The 27,013-nt window shown below is 45.9% G+C and overlaps 1 protein-coding gene across 2 annotated transcripts in view; it reads right to left on the bottom strand.

Annotated features, from left to right (window-relative positions):
* Positions 1–27,013, bottom strand: part of LOC147622371 (ABC transporter A family member 11-like) — a 72,254-nt gene that overhangs the window by 14,929 nt on the left and 30,312 nt on the right. For both annotated transcript variants that reach the window (XM_086823491.1, XM_086823492.1), the window contains 4 exons: positions 17,995–18,090; positions 17,648–17,851; positions 17,393–17,552; positions 17,083–17,300 (listed from right to left, as the gene is read on the bottom strand). In XM_086823491.1, coding sequence (XP_086679617.1) covers positions 17,083–17,300; positions 17,393–17,552; positions 17,648–17,851; positions 17,995–18,090 — 678 coding nt within the window. The remainder of the gene's footprint in view (positions 1–17,082; positions 17,301–17,392; positions 17,553–17,647; positions 17,852–17,994; positions 18,091–27,013) is intronic.

Here is a 27,013-nt window from a genome sequence, read left to right as displayed (position 1 = left end):
TTGCTGCGGATCATCTGTGAGAGCATGAGAATCTGAGGCCTCTCTATCTGAGACCATGTGGAGGTGGCGAGCCCAGGTGCCCATACTGTTGCAGCATACATCAAAGCAGGGGTGACTAGTGTGTCAAACAACCACCCCTTTGTGCGGGGCTCCTGGAAGTGTGCCTGGTGACACTGTCTCTCTAGCATGGCCAGAGCTGCATACCCTCGTGTGAGTCTACCCTACCCTCGTGTGAGTCTATCCCTGGCTGCCCGTGCCATAGTAAATCTTCCTGGCGGAGTCGTAAATGTAATCCCCAGGTACACATATGAGTCTACCACCTCTACCTGTGCTCCTGCTAGTGTGAAGATGACCTGTCGTCGCACCGGCCCTGAGGTGTGGAAAATCATGGCCTTGGTTTTCCCAAGGTTCACTGTAAGCCCCCTCTGTGTGCAGAAGTCATCGAGTGCATGGAGATGGTGCTGTAGTCCCATCTACGACTCAGAGACCAGAATAATATCATCTGCATATAGCATAATGTGGACTGTGGTACCTAAGATGTCTACCCCGTCCCCACCACAGAAAGTTGTATTAACGTCTTCAAAAGGCCAAAATGATCTATGAGACCAAAAGGTTACATCATATCCATGAGGTACATCTTGGGTACAAAATAGTAATAAAGAAAGATAACAAAATCTAGAACTTTAAAATTTGATCTAGGTACATGAGCAGAGAGAAATGAAAATGAAATGATATATTAACGTCCTCAAAAGGCCAAAATGACCTATGAGACCAAAAAGGTTACAACAATTGGTGGATATGATACAATATCTGTGTAAGAAAAGCTAAAACAACTAAACAACTAACTGAAACTGAAACAACAACTATGAGGAAAAGTAAGGTACTAGGAGCTCCTAATGGATAACATTTGGGAAGGAGAACTCCAGCAACAAAGGTAAGCATCATATACATCACTATCCAAAGATGTCTCTCATCGGTCGATGGCGGATATCCTCAATGTCCTCCATGGTGAGTACTCTGACTGGACGTCTCCCATGCCGTGCTAGTATGGTCCCGATCCTCTGTTGTAGTCTCCGCCGGTGTCGGGATGGGCCTCTCATCTTGGGGCGCCTGGACCGCCCCAGCTCTATAGCCCGATCAATCATATATTAACATCTCTAAGAGGCCATAATGGCCATGAGACCAAAATTGAGAGTACATCTGAAGTTGATGTCTCATCAAAGAGAACGACTAAATGAGACTAAAAAAGTACAATAAACTAATTGTCTTACAGTTATCAAAACAGAATTGTAAGACTCTAAGATGATACTGAGTAGAAAATACTGGAAAATGTATATTAGGTAGATCCATGTATGCTGATCAGTTGAAGTGTTGCCCTCTCCTTAGATCAAGTATCTCCGCCATGGGGCTGTCTAGAATGGAGAGGTCGTAGAAGCGAGGTAGGCGCCTCCGATGCCGAGCAATAATGGCTCTGATCTGGCGATGGTGAGGATGCCATGGTCGCGATCCTCGTGGGCATGGCCGACGAGCACGACATAAGATGACTGCTCTATTAGTGGTGACTCCCTGGGAGCGTGGTCAGGGAGAAGGTATCAGGAGGTGTGTGGGCTGGGTTGCTGGTGAGAGAGAGAGAGAGAGATGAAAATGAAATGAAATGTTATATTAACGTCTTCAAAAGGCCAAAGTGACCTATGGGCTGGGTTGCTGGTAGAGAAATGAAATGTTATATTAACATCTTCAAAAGGCCAAAGTGACCTATGAGACCAAAGTTACAACCATGTGACATCTAAGAGAGAGAGAAAAAAAGAAAGAAAGAAAGATATATTAAGCGTCTACTAAAGACCTAATGAGCCTATGAGACCAAAGTGGTACAATAATGTCCATGGCATATCTCATCATGGAATGGAAAATAAAACAGAATGAAAACATAAATGTAGCTATCTCACTGGGGTGATACAAAACTGTCCATGGAAACTCGTTATGGAATACTAAGAACATAAAAACATGGGAGCAACATCAGCTCCAAGTAGATGGTATACCACTCTCCAAAATTTCAAGTATGGGATTGACGAGTATGGCCAAGAGGTCTCCCTCAGCTATGTCATGTGGAAAGGTAGCTCGATGGCGGTGGAGCATGTCCTCGATCTGGAGCTGATGAGGTGATCATGGCCGACCAGGGGGTCGAGGGCGTCGGGCACGCTGGAGTGCAGAGGCTCGGTCCAAGGTAACTTCTCTCAGGCGAGGTAGGTCCAGAGCAGCTCGTGGAGGGTCCACAAGATCCACTATGTCGGTGTCCTCCACCTCCTGGGTCCGGAAGAAACTGGTGATGGTTGGCTGCCGAGGGAGGGGGTGGGGTGGCTAGGGCCTGTGTCTCAACAAGGTGTCCCTGTGTCTGCAAAGCTCAAGTAGGAAGAGGCCCAGGCAACGCTGGTCCTGGAAGTCAATGATCCTGGAGAGTGAGAGAGAAAGAAAGAAAGAAAGATTGTATTAACGTCTCTCTCAGGCCAAAGAGAACTGGCCTATGAGACAAAACCAAGTACAATGTATGTGGTATCTCTGAGTATCAGATGGTGCTCAGTGCACAATACGACAACTGGAAGAAAACTGAAAGAAAACTGCTACTGTGAGGTCAGGATGTATGTACATATATAAGGATGGAGCACTACTCGGGTAAATGAACAACTATATGCCAGGGTGATACAACGATGCTCAATGCAAGCCTGCTCCTAGTCAACTCCATCCTGTGGTGAGGGGGGGGGGGGGGGGGTAATATGTCATACATGTCAGCGCCAGTTGTAATGATACGCAAGATGGCCGCCAGATCAAAGGGTCCCGGCTGTCCTCTCTCCCGTAGTTGCCTCTAGTGTCGTGCCCGAATGTCCCTGATCATATGTCGATGTCTGTGGAAAGGTCGGTTGTATCCGGGCGCTCATGGATGCCGTAATGCTCGAATCTCCTCTACTCTCTTCAAAGTGGCCCCTCAGCCCATCACTGTGGGATCTGGCATGGTTGTCCTTTGGAAGAAATCGATCAGCTAAGTCTGTCGGATCTGGGCTCTCCTCTCTCCTGACTGGAGTAACTGCTCTTTGTGTCGTTATATCTCTAGTAAGAAGGAAGCGCCCAAGTACTCGTTGGTCTGATATCTGCAGGAGGCTGGACTGAAAAGATGTGTCTGCACCTCTGAAGAGAGTAGGGTAGGTGGCTCTGATCCCATCATAATATGGACATCTGCATACAAAGTGTGACTCGCTCTCCACATCCTCTCTACATCATCTGCATAATCTCTCCTCCCGCGGGATGCAGCTCGTCCAGCCTCAATCTCCAGGGGGTGTGATGAAACTCGGAGCTGTCCAATCACTACTCTCAGAGCATGTGGAAGATATAGATCCATGTAGTGCGGTCTCTGAATGAAACCATCATAATCAACATCAAGAAATGATCTCTGTAGTATGCCATCTTCGTACGGAGAGGCTGTGATGGTGTCACCCATGTGCGCATGATATGCCTCTGAATCAGCTCCTGCTTGATGACTCTATTCCTCTCAGTGTGTGAGAGGGAGAGATGTGGGGCATGTAGATCATACAGGGTAGGTGGTAATCGGTCCAGCCACTGGACTACCTGTGTATACCATGAGCGACTGTCCCCTAACTCTTCAAGCTGCCTAGATGCCTCAAAAGCAATCCGCGGGAGTCGGTCCACCGGCATGTCATTGAGCCTGTGCAAAAAACATACTGTCCGAAAGAGAGAGAGAGAGAGAGAGAGAGAGAGAGAGAGAGAGAGATATTAAATGTCTACTAAAGACCCAATGGGCCTATGAGACCAAAGTGATACAATAATGTCCACGGCATATCTGATCATGGTATGGAAAATAAAACAGAAAGAAAACATAAACATAGCTATCTCACTTGGGTGATACAAAACTATCCATGGAAACGAGAGAAAGAAAGAAAGATATATTAAGCGTCTACTAAAGACCCAATGGGCCTATGAGACCAAAGTGATACAATAATGTCCATGGCATATCTCATCATGGAATGGAAAATAAAACAGAAAGAAAACATAAACATAGCTATCTCACTGGGGTGATACAAAACTGTCCATGGAAACTCATCATGGAATACTAAGAACATACAAACATGAGAGCAACATCAGCTCCGAGTAGATGGTATACCACTCTCCAAAATATCAAGCATGGGGCTACTGAGTATGGCCGAGAGGTCTCCCTCAGCTATGTCACGTGGAAAGGTAGCTCGTTGGCAGTGGAGCATGTCTTGGATCTGGAGCTGATGAGGTGATCGTGGCCGACAGGGGGGTCGAGGGCGTCGGGCATGCTGGAGTGCAGAGGCTCGGTCCGAGGTAACTCCTCTCGGGCGAGGTAGGTCCAGAGCAGCTCGTGGAGGGTCCACAAGATCCACTATGTTGGTGTCCTCCACCTCCTGGGTCCAGAAGAAACTAGTGATGGTTGGCTAGAGAGGGAGGGGGCGGGGTAGCTGGGGCCAAGGCTCTCTCAAAAAGGTGTCCCTGTGTCTGCAAAGCTCAAGCAGGAAGAGGCCCAGGCAACGCTGGTCCTTGAAGTCAATGATCCTAGAGAGTGGACCGAATCCCTCACGAAATAGACAGTGAAACCTCCCGCGGATCTCATAGTATACTGGGCAGCGGCATATGTAATGCTCCTCAGACTCAACCTCTGTGTGGCATAGTTGGCAGATCCTCTCCTCTCTTGGTCCCCATATGAGCTTCCCGGCTCTGAAGATGCGCTCAGCTCTACCTGTCTCGACTCTGAGGCGGTGGGATGAAACCCGTATCTGGCCAATCGCAATCCGCATGGCATGGGACATGTGAATAGTCAAGTAGCCCGGCTGCTGGATGTATCCATTCTCAGTGAGTGTGAGGAAGTGATCTCTGTAGAACTGCATCTTCGTGGGGAGCTCCGAAGGTGTGATCCATGTGCAATGTGTGTAGAGGCTGAGAAGATCTAACCGGATAACCCGGTTGGAATCCTTGTGAGACAACCGGAGAAAAGGGGAGTCCAGACTGTACTGGGGGGGTAGGCGGTCCATGCAGAGCCCATATACTGAGAACCAAGTGGAAACTAGTGCATACCATACTCCAGAGTGCCCCTCAAGTGCTAGCAATCTGGAGGACTCCAGGGCAAGCCTCGGGTACCTGTGGGGATGCATGTGACTGATGTGATGGAGGTATGTGACTGTCTGGAAGAGTGCATCCACTACCATCGGGGTTGCAGCAAACTCTGCCTAGATAATCTGATGTGGGACTGATGGTTTGCTGCGGATCATACGGGAGAACATCATGACCTGGGGCCTCTCAACTCGCTGCCAATCCTCATCGGATAAATCTGGCCCCCAGAAGGCTGCTCCATACATCAAGGCTGGTGTGACGAGGGTGTCAAAAAGCCAGCCCTTCGTCCTGGGGTCCTCGAAATGTGCCTGGAAGCACTGCCGCTCAAGTAAGCTCAAGGCTGCATATCCCCGCGTCACTCTGGCATGTGCTACGGGAACCAATGTAAAGCGTGGGCCACTAAAAGTGAGAAAGAAAGAAAGAAAGAAAGAAAGTTGTATTAACGTCTTCAAAAGGCTGCATATCCCCGCGTCACTCTGGCATGTGCTACGGGAACCAATGTAAAGCGTGGGCCACTAAAAGTGAGAAAGAAAGAAAGAAAGAAAGAAAGTTGTATTAACGTCTTCAAAAGGCCAAAATGACCTATGAGACCAAAAGGTTACATCATATCCATGAGGTACATCATCCTGGGTACAAAATAGTAATAAAGAAAGATAACAAAAAATCTAGAACTTTAAAATCTGATCTAGGTACATGAGTAGAGAGCTCTCATATCACCCCAATACATCCCTCATGGGCCGCTGTGAGATGGTGCTCAAGGTGGTAAAACTGAGCTGGCGCGAGAAGGTCGTGTTCCACATATCCTGTAATGCCACAACAGTGATCTCATCCGCAATGTCATCCCAAAAACTCATGAAAAACGTGGGAGTGTCACATGCACTCTACATTGTAGTGCATGGTGACAAAATGGCTCATCATCAGTGCATCATTGTACAGCAGCAGGATCCTTTAGGATATGAAAATATCATATGTCGTGGCTCCATTGTAATCCTCAGTCCAAGGTATGTCAGGCACAAGCTACGCAGGTCATTCCTCATCCTTAGAGTGTCAGTCAGTCAGTCAAGTCCCTTAACCCACTTGAAGAGAATCATTCATGCATGTAGAGTCGGTAAAAGGCTTAGGGTTTGTATCAGATCATGGTATGCATTTGCATAGCATTCATCCCCATGTGCATGTAAACCATTACAGAAGCCTTAGAACTTTATTCAGCATTATTAGCATATTAATTAGCATTATTCAGCATTTTTATCATATTCTTCAGCATATAACACATTACACAAGTCATGTAGCATTTATTATGCAGTCGGCCAGCCAGCCGACCAGCCATATACTCCATATAAATAGCATCGTTTTGCATGTCATCATTCATCTCAGCATTCAAGCATCAACGATTCAGCATTCAGCCCTTTGGATCATCATCGCTTGAAGCATAGAAGCATTCAGCAGCATAAAACGCATCATCAACAATCAGCCAAGGAAGAAGCACTTCAGCCCCTAGCCTACAACAAATTTCAGGATACACATACTTTATCGTTTGCTCCATCCTCCAGGGTGAAGGTAAATGCAGCATATTCATTCATTCATCTTGCATATTCACAGCCTAGAACAGTCCCAATTCAGCCCATCGCTCAGCCACAGTTTGCAGCCTTCCTACACCCCCTTGGAAGAGTGCATTGGCTTTGAGATTGGACATCATTGGTGCTTCTACAGCCGTCTACAATTCAGCTGGACTCTTGGTCTTCCAAAGGTCTTGTGTTTGGCTTATCTACAGTCCCAAGTCAATCATTCTCTTCAAAGTAATAAAGAAAATACTCCTAGCAAAATAGGAGAGGGCTCTTTAGTGGGTAATTTGGGACCCAATAAGGTATACAAAGCTCTATCTCTCTCTCTCATCTCTTAAACTGTGAAGTGATAAAGTGAATTGCTAAAGACTCATGAAACTCAGGATAAAGAAGGCGGTGTGAGACTTTGTGAAACAGGATTCTACATCTATGCATAATTCCGTTGCATGTTACATTGGTATCAGATTCAACTTGTCCACACACACCGCATTCTAGCATGAGAGCATCCTTGGATGGTCATACTTCGCCGTGGCACGACCACCGACTTCAGTGAAATGTCTACAGAGGAGAGTACACATCAGCAGGAAGACGTCTCCCCCGAAAGAGACCATGATCTTCCACCCACAGCAGATACCATAGCTCTACTCCGAGCACAGATACCACAGCAGATACCATAGCTCTACTCCGAGCACAAAACCAACTTCTCATGGAGCGTCTCCAACTCTTAGAGGCAACCGCAATAGAACCCACTCCACCAGCTACCCTCGACTTCATCTCCCTCTTCTTTCAGAGGGAACAACAAAGACGAGAGGATGAGGCCAGACGACGGGAAGAAACAGCTGAAGCAGAAGGAAGAAGACAACAAGAAAAAGCAGATAGACGGGACTATGAGGAAGCTCAACACAAGCTTGAAGAAGACCGACGTCAGGTTGACCTCGTAGCTTGGGAGCACCATCGAGAGCGAATGATACTCGAGCACAAGCGGGAAAAGGAGGCCATGCATCTGCAATTTCAACACACCCTCTCTTTAGTTTCCCCGCCCATAGGTGCCACCAACTAGACTCTCGCAACATCAACGACCGTCATCCGAACTCAACCAAATTTTAGTAAGTATGATAGTAAGTGTGATCATTTAGCTGTCAATCAATTTATTCATCAGTTTAATGCATATTTTCCTTTGGCAAAGCTAACAGATCCTCAAGATAAAGTCCATGTAGTGGCTCCCCATCTTACGGGTGAGGCAGTCACTTGGTGGCAGCATTGGTTTAGTTTATATACAAACCAGACCAGAGGTATCACAGCTTTTCGCTGGGATACCTTCATCCATGACCTAAAGACCAGATTTCTCCCTCCCCAGTATTTGACCAACCTGGCAGATGAGTTCTATGGACTCAAACAAAACGGGTCACCCGGGCTTCAGTTTTCCGGTAAGGTTATCACTTTAGCACAGTAGCTAGGGTTATCTGAGAGGGCCCAGATGGATCAATACATTCATGGATTGAATCCTAACATTCGGTTCACAGTTCACAACTTTGAACCTAACATATATGATCGGGCTTTGACTCTCGCTCAAAATGAAGAAATGAGGATGAATGGAGGCAAGCCAAAACAACCATAAAACCCAACCGGGGAAGGCTACTCCGTCTTCTAAAGACGCTAAAACAGACCACAGTTCTAGCTCTAGTTAAAGGGGTAAGGAATCCAAGCCTAAGAAAACCCAAAAAGGCTAAAGCAGGTATCACTGGAGGATATCTTCCTCCAGAGGAGCAAAGGAAGTACCAGTCAGAAAACCGATATTTTTACTGTCATACCATTGGGCAAGGTAAGAAGGATTGTCAGAAATGGAAAGCGGTGCAAGCCTCCAAAGAGCCTTTTGCCACAGTTGCCACAGTATCTTCCGCTCCTCCAGAACTGCCTACTACCGCCAATGCGGTTTAGCATGCATCACATGCCATCCGTGGTGCTTGGTGCTACAACCACACAAAAAAGCTTGATCCGAGCTTGTGGCTCTGCCAAGGGCCACCAATTTGTAGTCCTATTTGACATGGGCAGTTTTGAAGATGCCATCTCTCCCCATTTGGCTATCAAAATGAGTTGTACATTAGTACCCTATCATTTGGAGGTGGACGGGTTTACACCTGGTCTCTGCACCCACATTTCTCAAAAGGCACAACAGTTTTCTTTTCAAGTTCAAAAGGCATTCCAACAAGATTTCATTGTCTCGCCTCTTTTGAGGTGTGACATGATCTTAGAAATTCAGTGGTTTTGCATATATAAACCCATTCCCAATTGGAAGCAGGACACTTTTACTATTCTAAAGGTTTGCCTAAGCCTATCATGATTCGCAAGGATAGGAGCATTCTCGGCATCCCTTTGATTTCTCATCTCTAGGCCCAACGAGCTATCCGCAAGGGAGTGGAAGGAGCATTGATTTATGTTCATGCTGAGATAGCTTCTAGCTCATCGATAATAGCTGTCTTATCTTCTTCTTCAGCAGATCCCCTTTCTCGACATCTAGACATTCTGCTTAGGGACAATCTCCCGCCCAGTCTCCCACCCTCTTGTCCGGAGCATCATCATATCGATTTGGCCCCTGGGACAACATCTTCTAGCAAGTTTTTACAAGATCTTAAATGGCAGTCAGGTTGCATTTTCATTGGCGACAATTCCACTATACCGATTCATAGTGAGGGGAGGATGGAGAATATTCTTGATGGCAAGGGAGGGAAGCATTCCTCTCGTGTTCTTTACGTCCCAACACTTAGTTTTCATCATCTTCTGAAAGATAATTGCCTATGTGTAGTGTCTGACATGAGGCAAAAGGTTTTGGATAAGTGCCATGCTCCTCCATATGCTGGTCATAGAGGCATAATGCCTACAACGCACATGATTGAGCGATATTTCTTTTGGCCAGCTATGCAGAAGGACATAGAGGCACATGTACTTGCATGTATCACTTGCCAAAAAGTAAAATTTGATAGACAAAAGGCACCAGGATTGCTTCAAACATTGCCTATTCACACGCAGTCATGGAAAAGTATTACAATGGATTTCATTACAGACTTACCACGAACCCAACATGGCAATGATACCATTAGGACAATTGTGGACAGGTTTAGCAAGCAAGCTCACTTTTTGCCGGTCAAGAAGACCATGAAAGCTGAGCATATGGTTAAAATATATCTTGCACAAGTGTTCAAGCATCATGGAATGCCGAAGTCCATTGTAGGGGATAGAGATCCTAAGACTACAAGTCTCTTTTGGCGGGCCTTATTGGATAATATGGGCACCAAATTGGACTTCTCATCAGCTTATCACTCTCAAACAGATGGGAAAAGTGAGGCTGAAAATTCAGCCGTGTTGGATCTCTTGAAATGTTATGTGGCAGATCAAAAGTCTTCTTGGAAGAACTACTTACCGCTTGTGGAATTTGCATATAATAACACGGTGCATGCATCTACGAGAAAGCTCCGTTTCAGATTGTTTATGGTAAGGTGGTTTTGCCACCCATCCTTAGCACAAAGGATGAGATATTTGCAGCTAACGAGTATGCAAGAGACTTGGATATTGCCTTTGCTGAGACGCGGACAGCCATTGAAAGGTCACAAGACAAACATAACAAGGCTACAGATAAGCATAGAATGCAATTTGATCTCAAAGAGAATGATTGGGTATTGCTGAAATTTGAGAAAGCAAGACTTGCAAAGAGGCCTGGCAAAGAGGGCGCATACACCATCACAGGATGGAGATTACAGGAAGACCTGACCAGTGTCGGATTTGTCGTCAGCAGGGCCACATTGCTAGACATTGTCCCAGATCGAGAGGCCGGCGTCCTTGAATCCCCGTACCTGCACCTTTACCGCACCCTTAGAGAAGCACCCCAACCCTTATGCAGCTCTTGCCTCACAGGATGTGGATCCTTCCTTGGGGAATGAGGCTCTGCAGGCACAGGATTCGGATCCCTCGCAAGAGGATGTACCACTATAGACACAGGATGATTGCACCCTCAAGGATAATGTTGCACATTTGCATTATCATGGTGTGCCTCTCCAATTTTGAGGACCAACCCTGGCTTTTCCCCAAAGTGGGAACGAGAGGTAAGGTTTTCATCGTCGAATTTTCCCTCCCTTACATATGCGAGACGTACCTCCATCTCTAAAGGGGGCCCTTCGTCGACCACAATATCTCATCGTTCCTACTCTGAGTCCTTATGAGGATTGTCTCATGGAACATTCACGGTCTTGGGGGGTTTTTTCGCGTCGGCAGAAACAGATTGTCAAAACTCAGCTTCATAGTGCAGTTACAGGTGGACCTATGGATGTATTGCACAAATTGGATGCTAGCCAGTGTGGGAGATCAAGCAATCTTCGTTCAGGACACACCTTTTGGTCACCGGCCATTGGTACCAAAGGTGATGTTTGTATTTCTGTTTTAGCTGTGATTTTGCCTTGCATCATTGGACATGTTGAAGCATTTAACCTGCAAGAGCGTAGTGGATCCTTCTTATGCAAGGTGTTACACGTATTGGTATTCTTAACCTCTATGCTCCTAATCATAGAGGTGAGAGGATTGTCTTTTGGAAATCTTTCACTACGTTGATGCCTCATGCTGACCATTGGATTATTGGTGGGGATTTTCACATGGTTGAGATGCCAAAGGTGGGTATGAGGGCTTGGTGCATCCTCTTGAGAGAGCGTCTTGGGAGAGGTTTATACTAACCATTCATGGCAGAGATTGTTGGCATGAGGATGACATGCCGAGGAGACCATCCGCTCTTCTTTATTCATGGTCTAGCAGGAGAAGGGATGCAAGATGTCTTTATGCACGGTTAGACCGGTTTTATGTGGATGATTGGGTGCCTAATAGAGGGGGTCGTACTTTTATTGCTGCACGCACTTCAAAATCAGATCATTATCCAGTGGTTTTATGCATTAGAGATTCAAGTCACCATGGTTCAGCACCTCATGTATGCATCCTTGATCATTTGCTCTCAGATGCAGAGCTATCACGTCAGATGCTTGATATTTGGAAATCTCATGATTTCTCGCAGGCATCGCAAAGCCTAGCCTCTACTCTTTGTGATATTAGTGACTTTTATCACATGTGTGCTCTTTCTAAGAGGCACGAGGTCTTGGACTTAGAAAGGGCTATTAGACGTAAACTAGTTGCCTTACAGAGAGAGTATGAGACACATCCTCATGCTCACTGGGTCGCAGACTCTTTATGTATTGTTAGGGCTGAGCTTCATCACTCTCTTGAGGAGCATTCGGAGTACCGTTACCATGCCCATGAATCCTTTTGGACCCAGATAGGTGGCAGATGCAACAAACACTTCTTTGCTACTCATGGCCCATCTCATGCCAGAGATAGTGTCAAGCAATTGCAGGATGCACATGGCACTCTTCATTTAAATCCTCTTATGGTTAGACCGATTGCCACTGATTTCTATCGCCAACTTCTTAGCACTAAGCCTCATTCTGATTTGAGACACAAGGCATAGAGGAAGGTTTGGAATGCATTACTACATTTGATTACTGAGGAGATGTGTGCCGTTCTGGATGCCCCTTTTTCTATGCAGGAGTTCAACCATGCTCTTCATGCCTTACCTCACGGTAAGTGTCCAAGGGAGGATGGTCTCTCCCCTGTTTTTTCATTACTTTTTGGGATGAGATTGGGGCAAAGATCACATCGGCTCTCCAGGAGATAAGGGACACAGGTTTTGTGCCTTCTTCTCTCGCTGAGGGGCTTATTTTCCTTATCCATAAGAGCCGGGATAAGACCTTGATTGGACAGTGGAGACCTATCACCTTACTTGGGACTGCAAGTAAGATACTTGCTAAGGCAGTGAGCATTAGCTTGCAACCAATTTTGTAGGATGTCATTCATGATTTCCTTCAATGGATTCTTACACGGGAGAAGCATCTTTGATAACATTTTCTCATTTTGGGCGGCCGTGGAATGGACCAAAGCCTTTAGCCATTCCTTGAGGCTTATGATAGGGTGGATTGGGACTTCCTTTAGGGTACTCTTAGCCATATGGGTTTCTCTCAAAAGATGGATCAGGGGAATTTCATGCATGTATCGTGATGCCCACACTAGTGTGCTTGCTTGCGGTGATAGAGGAGAGCAATTTCAGATCTCTCGCTTAGTACGGCAGGGATGCCCTTTAGCTCCATTATTATATATCATAGCTGTAGGGGCCATGATCATCTTCCTGGGCTCCACTACTGGTATTTCTGGGTTGATGTTGCCTCTCCATAGTCAGGAGGAGCCGGTTGACTCTGAGTTAGCTGATGCCATAGTCATGTTCTTGGAGGCCTCACACACATATTTATGTTCCTTTCGGGTGGCACTAGAAGAGTTTTGTTTGGCAGCAGGGGCCCTTATTAATTGGCGCTCGCTAAGAGTTGCTCGGGGTGTAGAGCTTGGTTTTACTTGGATCAGCAGAGGATGCATTGCTAGATATTTGGAATGCCAAGTTGGGATTGATATTTCTCCTGCACAGCAGTTCGCTCAGGTACTTATGAGTATTCAGAAGAAGCTTCTTCATTGGAGCTCTAGGAAATTGGATTTAGCCTCCAGAGCATCGGTGGCTGATCAAGTATTGCTTGCCTCGGCTTGGTTTATTGCCTCTTGTTGGTGCTTCTCTCGTGCGTGCATTGGTCAGTTTGTGGAGGTTGATCCACAATTTTCTTTGGTTGTGTTTGGATGGCACCACAGACACATGCGCCAGGGTAGCCTGGCTTACAGTTATTCGAAGGGGGGGCTGAATATTATTGATCCCGATGTTCAGTGCAGGGCATTGCTTTGCAAACTCATGGTTAGAGGTTTCCTACCAAGCACTGAGCCTTGGAAGGATTTTTTCCTTTCCCAAATTTCCGGATGTACACCTCGTGTTGTGAGAGATTGGCTGCCCAGCACGCGGTTTTTGTGGATAGAGGCAGATATCAGGGCACCATCTTCCCCTCTTATTGTGCCATTGTCAGAGCATGTAGAAGCATGAGACCTTTCTTGCAACAAAGGCTTCCTACGTCTCTGGATGAGGCTGACTGACAACCTATTATGTGGAATGAGTTCATTATGGATGAGGCCGGTCAGCAGCCACTTGGTGCATCTCGTTACATGCAGTGGTCAGGATGGGAGAGATGTGCATACACAGTTCTTGCTTGGAAGACCTTCAAGAGTCTTCCAGTGGATCGGAGAGCTGCATCCATTCAGTATCTTAGGGGCTCTCGCATACGTATTGATCAATTGATGCAGCTATACCGCATGAGTGGCCCTCTGGGATCTTTCATGGAGATTATTATCCGAGATGTATGAAGGGGTAGCAGGTGAAAGGGCCGGAACCAGGCCACCAGGCTAGGCCATTGTAAATGACTAGTCCATGAGCCCCACCAAGGGCGAGAAAATACCCCCCGTAGTCTGTTTAGGTCACCATGTCCTGTGATGTCCGCTCCATATTCGTGCCCACAATGTCTATCTCCAGATATATGGAATCGTCGGTCTCGAAGAGGGGTGCCTGTGCACTCGCAGTACGGGCATTGAAGTCTCCAGCAAGGAGGATATCCCCTAGTTTTGAGAATCTCATAATATCATCACATAGTGGCAGGTATGGGGACTCCCGAGACTGGTGGCATATTTGGATGTAGATGGTGCAAAGTAGCACACCTCAAGGTAGATGTCATGGGCTCCTTGTGTACTGATCCTCACCCATATGAATTGTGCATCCTCATCCCGTCTGATCACCTATATCACATGTTGTAGCTCCTCCCTGTAGAGCATGGCCACTCCTCCCAAGCCTCTAGTGCCTCCTACTATATGGGACTGTGGACGGTGGACGGACCCCCATCTATATCCCCTCACCTCAAGCAGCCCGCTCCGCTGGCACTGGTGTGTCTCTATCTAAAGGATCATGTCACGCCCTCTAAATGTGTCCTCAAACAAACCTGCATCTGTCCGCAGAGCTCCATGGCAGTTCCATACCGCAATCTCTAGTGTGGTCCCATAGGTCGCGCACCGTCATGTAGAGCACCGCTCCATGATAATCACCCGCCCATCTTTGTATACTGCCCACTTCTCGGCTTTCCAGGCCTCCATCACTTGTATCATTCCCACCCATCTGTGCTGTGCACTTACATGGGTATGAGGTCACCTCCTAGGTAGATCTTGGTTCCTTTCAGTGTGGCCCTCTTTTGCAAGAAGGCTGTGCGTGTTTCTCCCCATGTGCCAAGCTTCCATGAAGGGGGGGCAATCAGTATTCCCATTTGTTTGCATAAGGCTTCACCATCCTCCATTGGCGAGCCTTCTACCTTCAGACCTGTGATCCTCACATTGAGGGCCTTCTGCTTGCAGCGCTTGTCCTCCTCAAGTGTGGCTGTCATGATAGTGTTGGTGTTGGGGGTAAAGAGAGAGAGAAAGCAAAGGCTGAGATAAAAATAAAGCCAAGGAGAAAGAGAAAGCTAAGAAGAGAAAGAAAATAGAAAAAGAAAATGAGTAGATTGAGAAGACAAAGGAAAGAAAGGTAAGGCTAGAACCCAAGATTAGACCCATAGCATTAAAAGATCCTTTTGAGAAAACTAATAAAGGTAAAGAAGCTTGGCTAAAAGGTGTGGTGCAACAAAAAAGGGGAGACCTTAGTAAGGAGACTAGAAACGAGACTAGAAAAAGCAGCCCACCACTAACAAGTCAGTCAGTGCCCATCCAACTAGTGCAATCCTAGGAGAAGAGAGGGAAAAAAGAGCACAAGAAAGAGAAGGTGAAGGAGAAGAAGCTAATCAAGTAGTAGTTACAAAACATAATATAGTTCTTCACGGATGGAATCCAAGATACTTGGCTTCAAGAAAAGTACAAAGCTATTTGCATATATTTAATTGCAAAAACGTAGCCAAGAGATAAGAATGATGCAAGCACAAACACGATCAGTATATGAGTTAATCAAGGATAGCAATAAACATAAGAAGCCATTTTGTGCTAAAACATATAACAATCAAGGAGTCCTAAACACAAATCAGAGGGGTAGATAAATATTTCTTCTGCATTACAGATCTTGAAACACGTAGGAGTAGTATTCATTAAGTTAGCAGATTAGCAGTAGGTTCTTTCTCAGTAGCCCAGTTGAAATTCAACAGTGCTATGAATAAAAGAAGACTTTGGGCAAATACTTCAGATGGATTTCTCGGCCTCTTGGATCTGGGGATGCTCGCAGGGAGCGCTTTTCCATTTCTCGCTCGCTGCACCAGGTTGTCCCTTGGCACCCTTTCTTTTCCTCTTTCTCGAAGAGGCCATGAGCAGCTTCCTGCATGAGCAGATAACAGGCCCCCAAGGTATCAACCTCCCCATCCGTTCTTTGGAGGACCTCCTGGATATGGAGTTCACAGATGACTTACTGCTTGCTTATACAGCTCAAATGGGAATTCCCAGCGTTTTGCAGAGGCTATTGAGCTCTTTTGCCTTGCTTTCAGTGCTCGTATCAACTAGCACAAATTGTGCGGTTTCTGGGTATGGACTTGACTCGGTGCTGCCCAATTGATGCTTTCCTATGGATTCCCACAGGCACTCCCACTCGCTACCTTGGATGTCATGTGGGCATTGACATCACCCCTGAGAAGCAGATAAAGCATTCAAAGGAAGCTACTCTACTGAGCTCAGCTCGTGTCACTCTTACGGGACAGATTGCAATGGCCCCAACCAGGTTTTGTTGGCTACCATGTGGTACATTGCTTCATGTTGGGCCTTCTCCCGCTCTTGCATTGTCTAGGTTTAGATGCTTATCCATAATTTCCTATGGTCCAGCGGTGATGGGCGTGCTTCTAGGGCCAAGGTGGCTGGTGGCTTTGCGTCTAATTGTCCAGCTCCCACAAAGGGAGGTCAGGCATCATTGATAGACACCTAGAGAGTATGGCAAAGGATGCACTGAAGAAGCAGCCTTGATGGCTGATGTGGGAGCTTCTTTGTGAGATGCCTACTGCTTAGGAGGAGGCTAGGAAGAGGGAAAGAGGGAGATTCCTTCGCCAGATGCAGCTTGACCAGGTCAATCAGCCTGCAGTTTGACCTGCATTCAACCTGCCATTTGCTGGTCAGCAGTCCACCAGCTTCAAACAGGGGCCCTTAGCTGGCTCAACTATCCGAATCAGGGCTTGTGGGCTACACAAATGCAGCCCACTGCTCTATTCAACCTGTAGGATAAGACAAATTTAATTGCAGCCGCATAACTAAACGTACACATTGGCACCTTCATAACCGAACATAAGCATTTTGAAGTACATACACAAGCTTCAAACACAAGTGGGGTGCTTTCACCATTTCGAAAGTACGCAACTGCCAAAGTTCTTTTAGAGAGGCAAAAATAGCTTTACGTGTCATCCAAAAGAATTGTCCAAACCTTCACTGCATGATACGCAGGTGTGCTCTTACATTTGCAGCATCCTCTAGTTCCTGGAAAGGTTTTCACCAAACCACACACTTTTACTGCGATATTTGGGTCATGGACTTTTGAAACTTGTTCCCGCACAAATCGCTCTTCTGCTGCTACATCATCATCAATCACTGTGCTTTCAGATGGGATGGCAACAGAGCCACTACAGTTGCAGATGCCACCATCTAAAAACCAAACATATGTACAGAATGAGCAATAGGATCATATCAAGTCCTGGAACCAGCATAGAAACAAAAGCTCTGAATGGAATGCAGACCTGCTGCTTGGCTAGAGACCCTCCCTGTCCAGTAAGATGGCATTAAGAAGTAATAGAAAGGCTTCCTTACGCCATTCACATCTTTGAGAACATTGTCAAGGTACAGTGCAAGGAAAAACCATATAAAGAAAGTTGCTGTGAGCCATTTGTAGATTTGATCCTTGAGAAACACAGTCACATAAAATGGTTTCAGTGTTTTTGGAGTGTTGAGTGAAACATCTCTGACCAAACCAAACTGAGAATACGTGAGAGTACCATCGTCAGAACACAATCGGGGATTGCAGCAGGGCACCTTGTCCGACCCGCCCAGCTGCTGATACCTTCTGCTTCTTTCGTTGATGTGGCATCTCCTAAGTATTGCAAGCTGATGGCAAGGAGATTTGGCGGGAAAATTGACCAGATTACTCGTAAAAACTTTGCAAACGACTGGTCATAAGGGAATCCTAAGGCTGTGACCAGCTGCACTCAAAAGTGTTATAACCAATCACATCAGACGCCACACATACAAAAGGACAAGGACTATAGTATATAAAGATATCTATGTCAAGGCATCCACATATAACAACATGATATACAACATAGTCTTAAGAATAAATAGATACCTCTGTCAGGAAACCAATAATGAAAACAGCAAATCCGACTGTCCTGGCTGATGCTGAATTGCTGACAAAAGTTGAAAGCATGAAGGCAAATCCGATCTTTTTGAGGATAACAGAGATCATGTGAGTCACACAATAATCACAAAGAAAACCAAATTAGGGAAATCCTTGTAGCATAAGGTTTTTCTTCATATCAATTAAGGAGAACGAAAAGAAAGAGTTGCATCGACCTGCACAAATACGCAAATTCCAAATCTGACCTAGGTAGGATCAAAACAAACTAATGGCTTCATGGTTGATTAAGAAAAACAATCAACTCTAATTGAGATTAAAGCACAAAGAGCAAAGCTCTATTGCATTCAAAACTCACCTTCCATCTAGAGTCTGAGGAGCACTACTTGTTTCAATCCCCAGTATACTACAAGATACAGGGAAAATTTTCATTACCTCTTCCCTCTCACGGCTGATGCACTACAGAAAAATTTCACTTCAGAGATGGATTCGGTCCCCTCTCATGGGTGATGCACTACAGAAAAAATTCTCTACCGACTATCAGAGATGGATTCATTCCCCCCTCACGGGTGATGCACTATAGAAACCAGATTTGCTTGGGTATGTACCTGTTCAAGTTGCCGACACAAAGGACTCTGATGGGGCCAAACAATTGGTACAGGCGGCTGTACGACTGCTGACACAGGCGGCTGGTTGCAGGTACAGAACTGTACCAGCTGGTACAGTCGGGTACAGCAAGTGAATAGGCAGACTCAGGCGTGCGCAACACAATCCGTACAATTCTGTATGGACAGATTCAGTCAAGTGTTGTAGACCTGTACGGACAGGTACAGATCTATACGACAGCAAGTACAGGTGACAGCAGCTCCACGCGTAGAGACTATACAAACAAATGCAGGCAGTGCTGTATCAGAGCTTATTTGGTGCATCAGACAGGTGGTTGCAAGAAGGCAAGTACAGACTGGTACGATTGGCTTCACGAGTGCAGAACCACGAGCTGATTTTGGTAAGCTTTGAACTTGTCCATTTATCTTTCTTTCCAATGGCTTATGTCTGCTACTGCAGAGTTGTGCTATCTAGCCCTTTGTGAGAGGAGGGGTATGGCAGATTGAAAGGGTGGAAACAGAGATTGGACAGTGAATGTATGTTTATGCTGAATTGTGAAACCATGTGCTTGGGATATGCCAGATGTGTGCTCAAGGCTGCCCTGCTCAATGGTCTTGGCTGATCAGAGGGAAACACAGAGTGTTGCTTTTGTGGGACACAGATCTGTGTGTGACTCCTCTGTGCTAAGAGGTCTTGTGGGCTGCTAGATTGAACATACAGGTGTATTCTCCTGGCTGGTTTTGTTGTACTCAGCTTTACATCTTTTTGAATTTGAATAAAGAAATACCAAAAGGGGCGCCAAGCTTTGGGGCCAACAGGTGTCCTTTTCATTTCAGATTTGGGGCACTCTAGCTCCAATTAAATTTGTTTTTATATCTGGACTACAAGTGGAAGGGTGACTGTAGTCTACCGCATTTTGGTTTCTACCAGAGGCCGGTTTCAAGGTTCCGTTGCCGGGACCTATCATCAACTTTCTTAAGGGGGTGAGCTCGTGGTTGACTCGAGGAAAGTCACTGCTAAAAAATTCCGCAACATCTCTGATACAGAAGATGAATATTTTTATCATGAAGAGGAAGAGCAAGAGACCTCTCCTGAGAGAAATGAATCTGAGGATATTCTTGCAGGAGAACAGACTGCAGATGATGAGCATTATGCGGATGTAACACAACCAAAAGATGTGCCTGGTAAAGAGGAAGATGATGCTCAGTTTAAGAATCGTTTGGCTGGTGTTATGGATGTGTTTATGCAGCTCACACAAAGTGAGAAGTTTGCTGAATTTATGAGATCCCGTACAGAGCCTAAAAAGAAGAAGAAGAAGGTGCGTTCTAAAAACCTTCCTCAAGGTCATAGTGGTGCCTTTCCCACAGGATCCAACTTTTGGACAGTTTCCGAACATGCAGCATGCTTATGGTGCTAACTCTCAGAGTTCCTTCTTTGGACAGCCATCTATTCCTCAGCAGACTATGCATCCAGGTTATTTTGGTGGTGGCTCGGTGTTCCAATCTATGACAGGGGTTATCCTCAGGGAGGAATGGATATGCCAGGGACTTTTGGAGCAAATTTTCAGCCTGGAATGCAGGGGAATATGTATGGTGGTATGCAGTCCGGAATGCAAGGAAACATGTTTGGGAGCATGCAACCTAGAATGCAAGCAAATATGTATGGTGGCATGCAGCCCGGTATGCATAATGGAATGTTCGGAAACATGGCTGGAATGTATGGCATGCCAGGTGTGGGAATTGGTAATGTTGACCCTATGATGGGCATGAATGCTGGGGGTAGCAATCTTGTGAAGCCACTTCCATACGATAATCTTACGCCTATGGGTAAGGCGAAGGATTTTAAGGAAGGGGGAGCTCCTATGAAATTTGATACATTCAGTGGGGCCAAAGATAAGTTAAAAGCACTTACCTTTTTACAGCAGTTTGATGCTGCTTTTTCTGGTGGTAATTACACGGAGTCCTCAAAGGTGAGAAAAGCTGCGACTTTTCTCAAAGGCAATGCATTGCAGTGGTGGTCTACTCTTCTTCTGCAGGGCATAGCACCAACTACGTGGGTAAAATTTAAACAGGTGCTCTCTTCAGTATGGCTCACATCTACTTTTGAGGTGGATGTAATGACCGCATGGCACAAGTTGGATGCATCAAAGTGTGATAATCTTGAAGATTATAACAAGAAGTTTTGGAAAGCTTTACTCCCAGTTACTTCTTACCGTGCAGTGCCTTGTCTGAGCAGGTAGAGAAATATTGTTGTGGGCTGCCCAAGGAGGTGCGTGACTATTGTATAAAGACTCGAGTAACAAACATGTCACAGATGATAGAGAATGCTATGACAACTAATGCGTTACTCACTGGAGTCTCATCTGGGTTTAAAGGCAGTAAGAACTCGAGCAAGAAATCTGAAAAGTCTGAGCATGCTTCGCGTGAAGCAAAAGGGTCCACAGAGACGCGGTATAAGAAGTTGCCAATGCCCAAAAGAACTTCTGAGGAGAGACAGGCTTTGAGGGATGCTCGGAAATGTTTTTACTGTACAAAAGAGGGACATATGTCTTTTAATTGTCCCAAGAGAAAGTCCCAAAAGGACTCTGACAATAAAGGAGAGCCCAAGTCAAAGAAACCAAAACCTTCTGCAGGGTTAGTTCCTGATCTTGTTGGGGAGCAGCCAGGTGGTGAAGAGACAGAGTTGTGCAGGGCATGGGGCAAAGTGAGAGATCAAAATGCCTTGATATTCTTTGATATAGGTGCTAGAGCCAACTTCATTTCACCAGATTTAGCTGGCCGATTGGGGATTCGTGCAAAGGAGATGGGGCCGTTATATGAGGCTAACATGGCTTGTCCAGGGTATGCAGAACCCGTTACTCCTTTTCATTTTGGGAAGCTCAGGCTTCATTTGCAGGGTTATGTGGACAGCGAAGAGTTTTTCATCATGCCACTTGATGGATGTGATGTTTTGTTGGGTATACCATGGTGCCACAGAGTACATGCGGTGGTGGATACATACAATAGGAAGATCACTCTGACTCATAGAGGAAAAGAACATGTTTTGGATGTAAAACTTAAGGGGAATCTGTTCCTATTGTATTAGCTTCAGCAATTTCATCAGTAATGAAAAAGCATCTTTTCGCGTACTTGATTTATGTAAAGGATGCAAAAGATGATGAGTCTAAGTCTAATTTGTCTATGTTAGATAAGGACAGGACTGATTTCTTATGTGGGTTCCAAGATTGTTTTTCCGAGTCATTGCCAGGGGAACTTCCTCCGGAGAGGCCAGAAGATCATGCCATTGATCTAATTCCTGGTAGTACTCCACCGAATAGACCGCCGTACCGTGTTAGTGCAGCCCAACAAGAAGAAATTATGAGTTAGGTACAGGAGCTCTTGAATAAAGGGTTGATACAGGCTAGCTCATCACCCTTTTGCTCACCTGTACTCTTAGTGCAAAAGAAGGATGGTTCTTAGCGCATGTGTATTGACTACAGGGCGCTGAACAAGAATACCATCAAGAATCGATTCCCCATTCCGAGGATCGATGACATTTTGGACCGCTTACAGGGCTCCACAGTCTTTAGTCGCATTGACTTGAAAAGCGGGTACCATCAGATATGTATTAGACCCGAGGATGTGCATAAAACAGCATTTCGAACCACGTTTGGGTTGTATGAGTTTTTGGTTATGCCCTTTGGTTTGACAAATGCACCTGCCACATTTAACAGAATGATGGACAAGATTTCCGGCCTCATAGAGCGTTTGTGGGCACATTCTTTGATGATATGATTGTGCATTCACAAACTGAGGAGGAGCATAGAAGGCATTTGGCCGTTGTGTTTGCAGAACTCAAGAACCATAGGCTGGTTATTAATGGCAAGAAGAGTGAGTTCTTTTTGCAAGAGATACACTTCTTGGGGCATATTGTGCGCATGGAGTCCGTATGGATCCATCGAAGGTGGAAGCAATTCTTAATTGGCCAGATTTGAGGACCGTGCATGATGTACGCAGCTTTCTAGGACTGTGTTCCTCTTACAGACGGTACATACGGTATTTTGCTGAAATTGCTTCGCCTCTTCATGCCTTAACAAAGAAGGCAACCCCGTTTAGATGGGCTGATCGGGAAATTACAGCCTTCAAAAAGCTTAAAGAAAAGCTTACTTCGAATCCAGTATTGGTATTACCGGACCTCTGAAAGGCTTTTGTTGTCCAGTGTGATGCATGTGGAAGTAGCATTGGGGCAGTTCTCATGCAGGAGGGACATGTGATAGCCTATGAGAGTAGAATATTGCAAGATGCTTAGAAGCATTTACAGGTTTATGAAAAAGAGATGTTGGCTGTAATTCATGCTCTTTCTACATGGAAACACGATTTGCTTGGGGCTGATTTCACTGTGCAGACAGATCATCAGACCTTGCGTTATTTCCTCGCGCAAACTAAGCTTTTAGAGAAGCATATGCGATGGGCAAACTTTTTGTCTATGTTTCACTTCCAGATTGTGCATGTGGAAGGCAAAAAGAATGTCGTGGCAGATGCTTTGTCACGCAAGCCACAAGTCTCAGCAGTTTCACTTGCTATCATGAGCTTGATGAAATGAAAGAGCAGTATGCCCATGATGAGGATTTTGAAAGGTTGTATGATCAAATATCTGAGGGTCAGCGGCATGAGCATTATACTCTCAAAGATGGGTTTTTATTGATGCATGGCAGACTGTGTGTTACCAGGCCATTGCAACTCAAGGTTATGATTGAAAGTCATGCTCCACCGTTTGCAGGTCATAGAGGTATTGACGCCACGGTAAAAGCAGTGGGGACTTTCTTTTATTGGCCAACCTTGAGAAGAGATGTTGATGCCTTTGTTAGGCAATGCATCGTATGTCAGAAGGTAAAGTTTGACCGTCAAAAGACACCATGGTTATTACAGCCTTTACCTATTCCAGATAGACCTTGCGAGAGCATTGCCATGGATTTTATATTTGATCTTCCACGGACACAAACGGGTAATGATGGCATTTGGACTATCATATGCAGGTTCAGTAAGCAGGCTCATTTCATTCCCGTGCGTAAGACGATCAAAGTTGATCATATGGTGAAGTTGTTCATGGTGAACATCTTCAAGTATCATGGCTTGCCTACGTCTATCATTAGTGACCGTGATCCACGGATGACGAGTTTGTCCTGGAGAGGGTTGTTTGACAACATGGGTACAACTCTCAAGTTTTCATCATCATTTCATCCACAAACAGATGGTCAATCGGAAGAGGCCAACTCTACAGTGTTAGATCTTCTTAAATGTTGTGTGTCAGAGCACAAGCAACAATGGGAAAAGTATCTTCCTTTGGTGGAGTTTGCATATAACAACACTGTCCAAACCTCGACGGGCAAGGCGCCTTTTGAGATTGTGGAAGGAGGGAAGAAGGTACCACCCATTTTGCACACAAAGGATAAGATCTTTGAGACTGATCAGTATGTGGACAACATGGATGAAGCTTATCGGAGAGTTAAGTTGGCACTCCAGAAAACTCAGCAGAAGCAAAAGAAAGCCGCAGACCGTCACAGACGTGCATTAGAGTTTGCATTGGGTGATTAGGTTCTTTTGCGCTTTGAAAAGGCTAGACTCAAGAAGATGAAGGGTAAAGAGCGCTTATTCCCTAAGTTGAGCATGCGTTATTATGGGCCTTTTCAGGTATTGGAAAAGATTGGTGAGGTGGCCTATCGCTTGAAGCTACCAGATCCCTGGAGGATTCACAATGCATTTCACGTGAGTCTCCTTAGACCTTTCCGTGGGGATGTGCCTGAGGATGTATCAGATGAGGCTCAGCCGGAAGTTGAGGAACTTGATGAGGTTCTTATTCCAGAGCAGATACTGGCACATAAGGAAAGAAAGGTACGAGAGGTAAAGTTTCTCGTCGCTATCTTGTGAAGCTCAAGAACTATTCACCGATGGATGCGAAGTGGATGGAGGAAGGTGACTTAACAGATTCACCTCAGGTTTTGCAGCTTTATCTCGATGCTTTTGAGTTAGAGCCGACTCTTGTTTTGGCTCATTCAGGTTCAGCAGAGCATGGGTCTGGAGCATTACCTGATGCTCAAGAGGGGGGTAGCACCTCCGCTCCCTTGATACAGACAGGCTCAGATGACATCTAGAGGTCGCTTGGTGCAGTTTTTATCTCACCCGAAGGTACTGATGGTGGCTGACAGTACATCTGTTTATGGGACTTCTATGATATATGTGTACTAGTCACATTGGATGTTGTGGTTGTGTATGGTTCACAGTGGTCTACAACTTGGACTACTACTACGCCATTGGTTTGCAGTGAATGATGTTACATGTGCATGGCTTAGAGAGATTGGGACGCTGATCTTGCCATATTGTATATTTCACTTTGGATATTTTGCTATATCACCAGAATGCAATCGAGAACGCTTGCCATTTTTCAAGAGGGGGGTATGTCATGACCCTGTGAAAATGGAACAGCACAAGTGTGGGCATGGTGGTTGCTGAGCAAAAATATTAAATGATTCACATTTGGGGTGCCCAGACAGAGAGAATGATGTGTGGACATCTCCAGGTGTGAAGGGGGGAACAAGAACATTAATATTTTAATGTTTTATTCATGGGTTGCCCCTAGGCCTAAGTGGCCCCTAGGGAACTTTAATATTTATTAAAGTTGGGCCCTAGGACAATTTTGGAGAGAGGCCACTCCACTTTTGGAGTTACACGCCTCTCTCATGTCTCTCTCTCTAGCTTTTTGGGGAGTCGTGCAAGTTCATGCGTGGATGCAAAAGAGAGGAAGTCGACTGACTGGCTACTATGTGTGAGAAGAGCAAGCTGATTAGACAGGCCGTACAGCTCTGTGAAGACTGCCCGTACAGATCTGTACGACAGCAGGTACAGTGTACGACTGCTGCAGGTACATGCGGCTTTGGTACAGGCGACTACTGCTCTGTTGCTGGCTGGTGCAGGTGAAGCCATCAGAGAACCGTACAACAGGTACAGGCGACTGTACGACTGCTGACACAGGCGATTGGTTGTAGGTGCAGAACTGTACCAACTGGTACAGTCGGGTACAGCAGGCGAACAGGCAGACTCAGGCGTGCGCAGCACAGTCCGTACAATTCTGTACGGACAGATTCAGTCAAGTGTTGTAGACCTATATGGACAGGTACAGATCTGTACGACAACAAGTACACGTGACAGCAGCTGCACACGTACAAACAGTTGCAGGCAGTGCTGTATCAGAGCTTATTTGGTGCATCAAACAGGTGGTTGCAAGAAGGCAAGTACAGACTGGTACGATTGGCTTCACGAGTGCAGAACCACGAGCTGATTTTGGTAAGCTCTGAACTTGTCCATTTATCTCTTTCCAATGGCTTATGTCTGCTGCTGCAGAGTTGTGCTATCTGGCCCTTTGTGAGAGGAGGGGTATGGCAGATTGAAAGGGTGGAAACAGAGATTGAACAGTGGATGTATGTTTATGCTGAATTGTGGAACCATGTACTTGGGATATGCCAGATGTGTGCTCAAGGCTGCCCTGCTGAATGGTCTTGGCTGATCAGAGGGAAACACAGAGTGTTGCTTTTGTGGGACACAGATCTGTGTGTGACTCCTCTGTGCTAAGAGGTCTTGTGGGCTGCCAGATTGGACATACACGTGTATTCTCTTGGCTGGTTTTGTTGTACTCAGCTTTACATCTTTTTGAATTTGAATAAAGAAACACCGAAAGGGGCACCAAGCTTTGGGGCCAACAGGTGTCGTTTTCATTTCAGATTTGGGGCACTCTAGCTCCAATTAAATTTGTTTTTATATCTGGACTACAAGTGGAAGGGTGACTGCTAGTCTACCGCACTCTGGTTTCTACCAGAGGCCGGTTTCATGCGAGCACATTTTGCCTGTGGAAAGCAGATATTGAAGAGTGTTTGCATGAGCGCAACAAGGTCATTGCCGAGTTCTGGGATGAAGTGGCCGCTTGCAAGAAGGAGATCGAGCTCCTCAAGGGGGAGGAAGGAGAAATCAAAGAGGCCATGCCCGCACACATCACTAAGGAGCTTGAAGACCCATGTAGCAAAGGAGATCCAAACATGGGCGGCGGCGGCTAAGAAGGCCCAAGAGGAGGTGCAAGCCACATCCGAGTGGATTGAGGTAGAGCAGAAGCGCAAGCCACCGACGAACAAGGAGAAGTTCGTCAATGCAGCCATGGAGGAGGAGAGGAAGAGGAAGATCCGCGGACTTCACATGCGGGTGGTGGGATGGAAGGAGAAGGATAGCCCATTGAAGGATGCCAAGGGCATTCGCGGGCGTATGGGAGTGACCAACACCTCTATTATTGTCGCTACATGGAGAGTAGGGAAAGACATTGCCAGGGAGCGGCCACTTATCCTCAAGTTCACGGACCTAGAGACACAGCGAAGGTTTCTCTC

Source organism: Cibotium barometz, chromosome 29 (assembly GCF_041138505.1).
Source record: "Cibotium barometz isolate CiBa-2024 chromosome 29, ASM4113850v1, whole genome shotgun sequence".
NCBI classification, from domain to species: Eukaryota; Viridiplantae; Streptophyta; class Polypodiopsida; order Cyatheales; family Cibotiaceae; genus Cibotium; species Cibotium barometz.
Note: the sequence above shows the minus strand (reverse complement) of the source record. Positions and strands in the feature narration are given on the sequence as shown.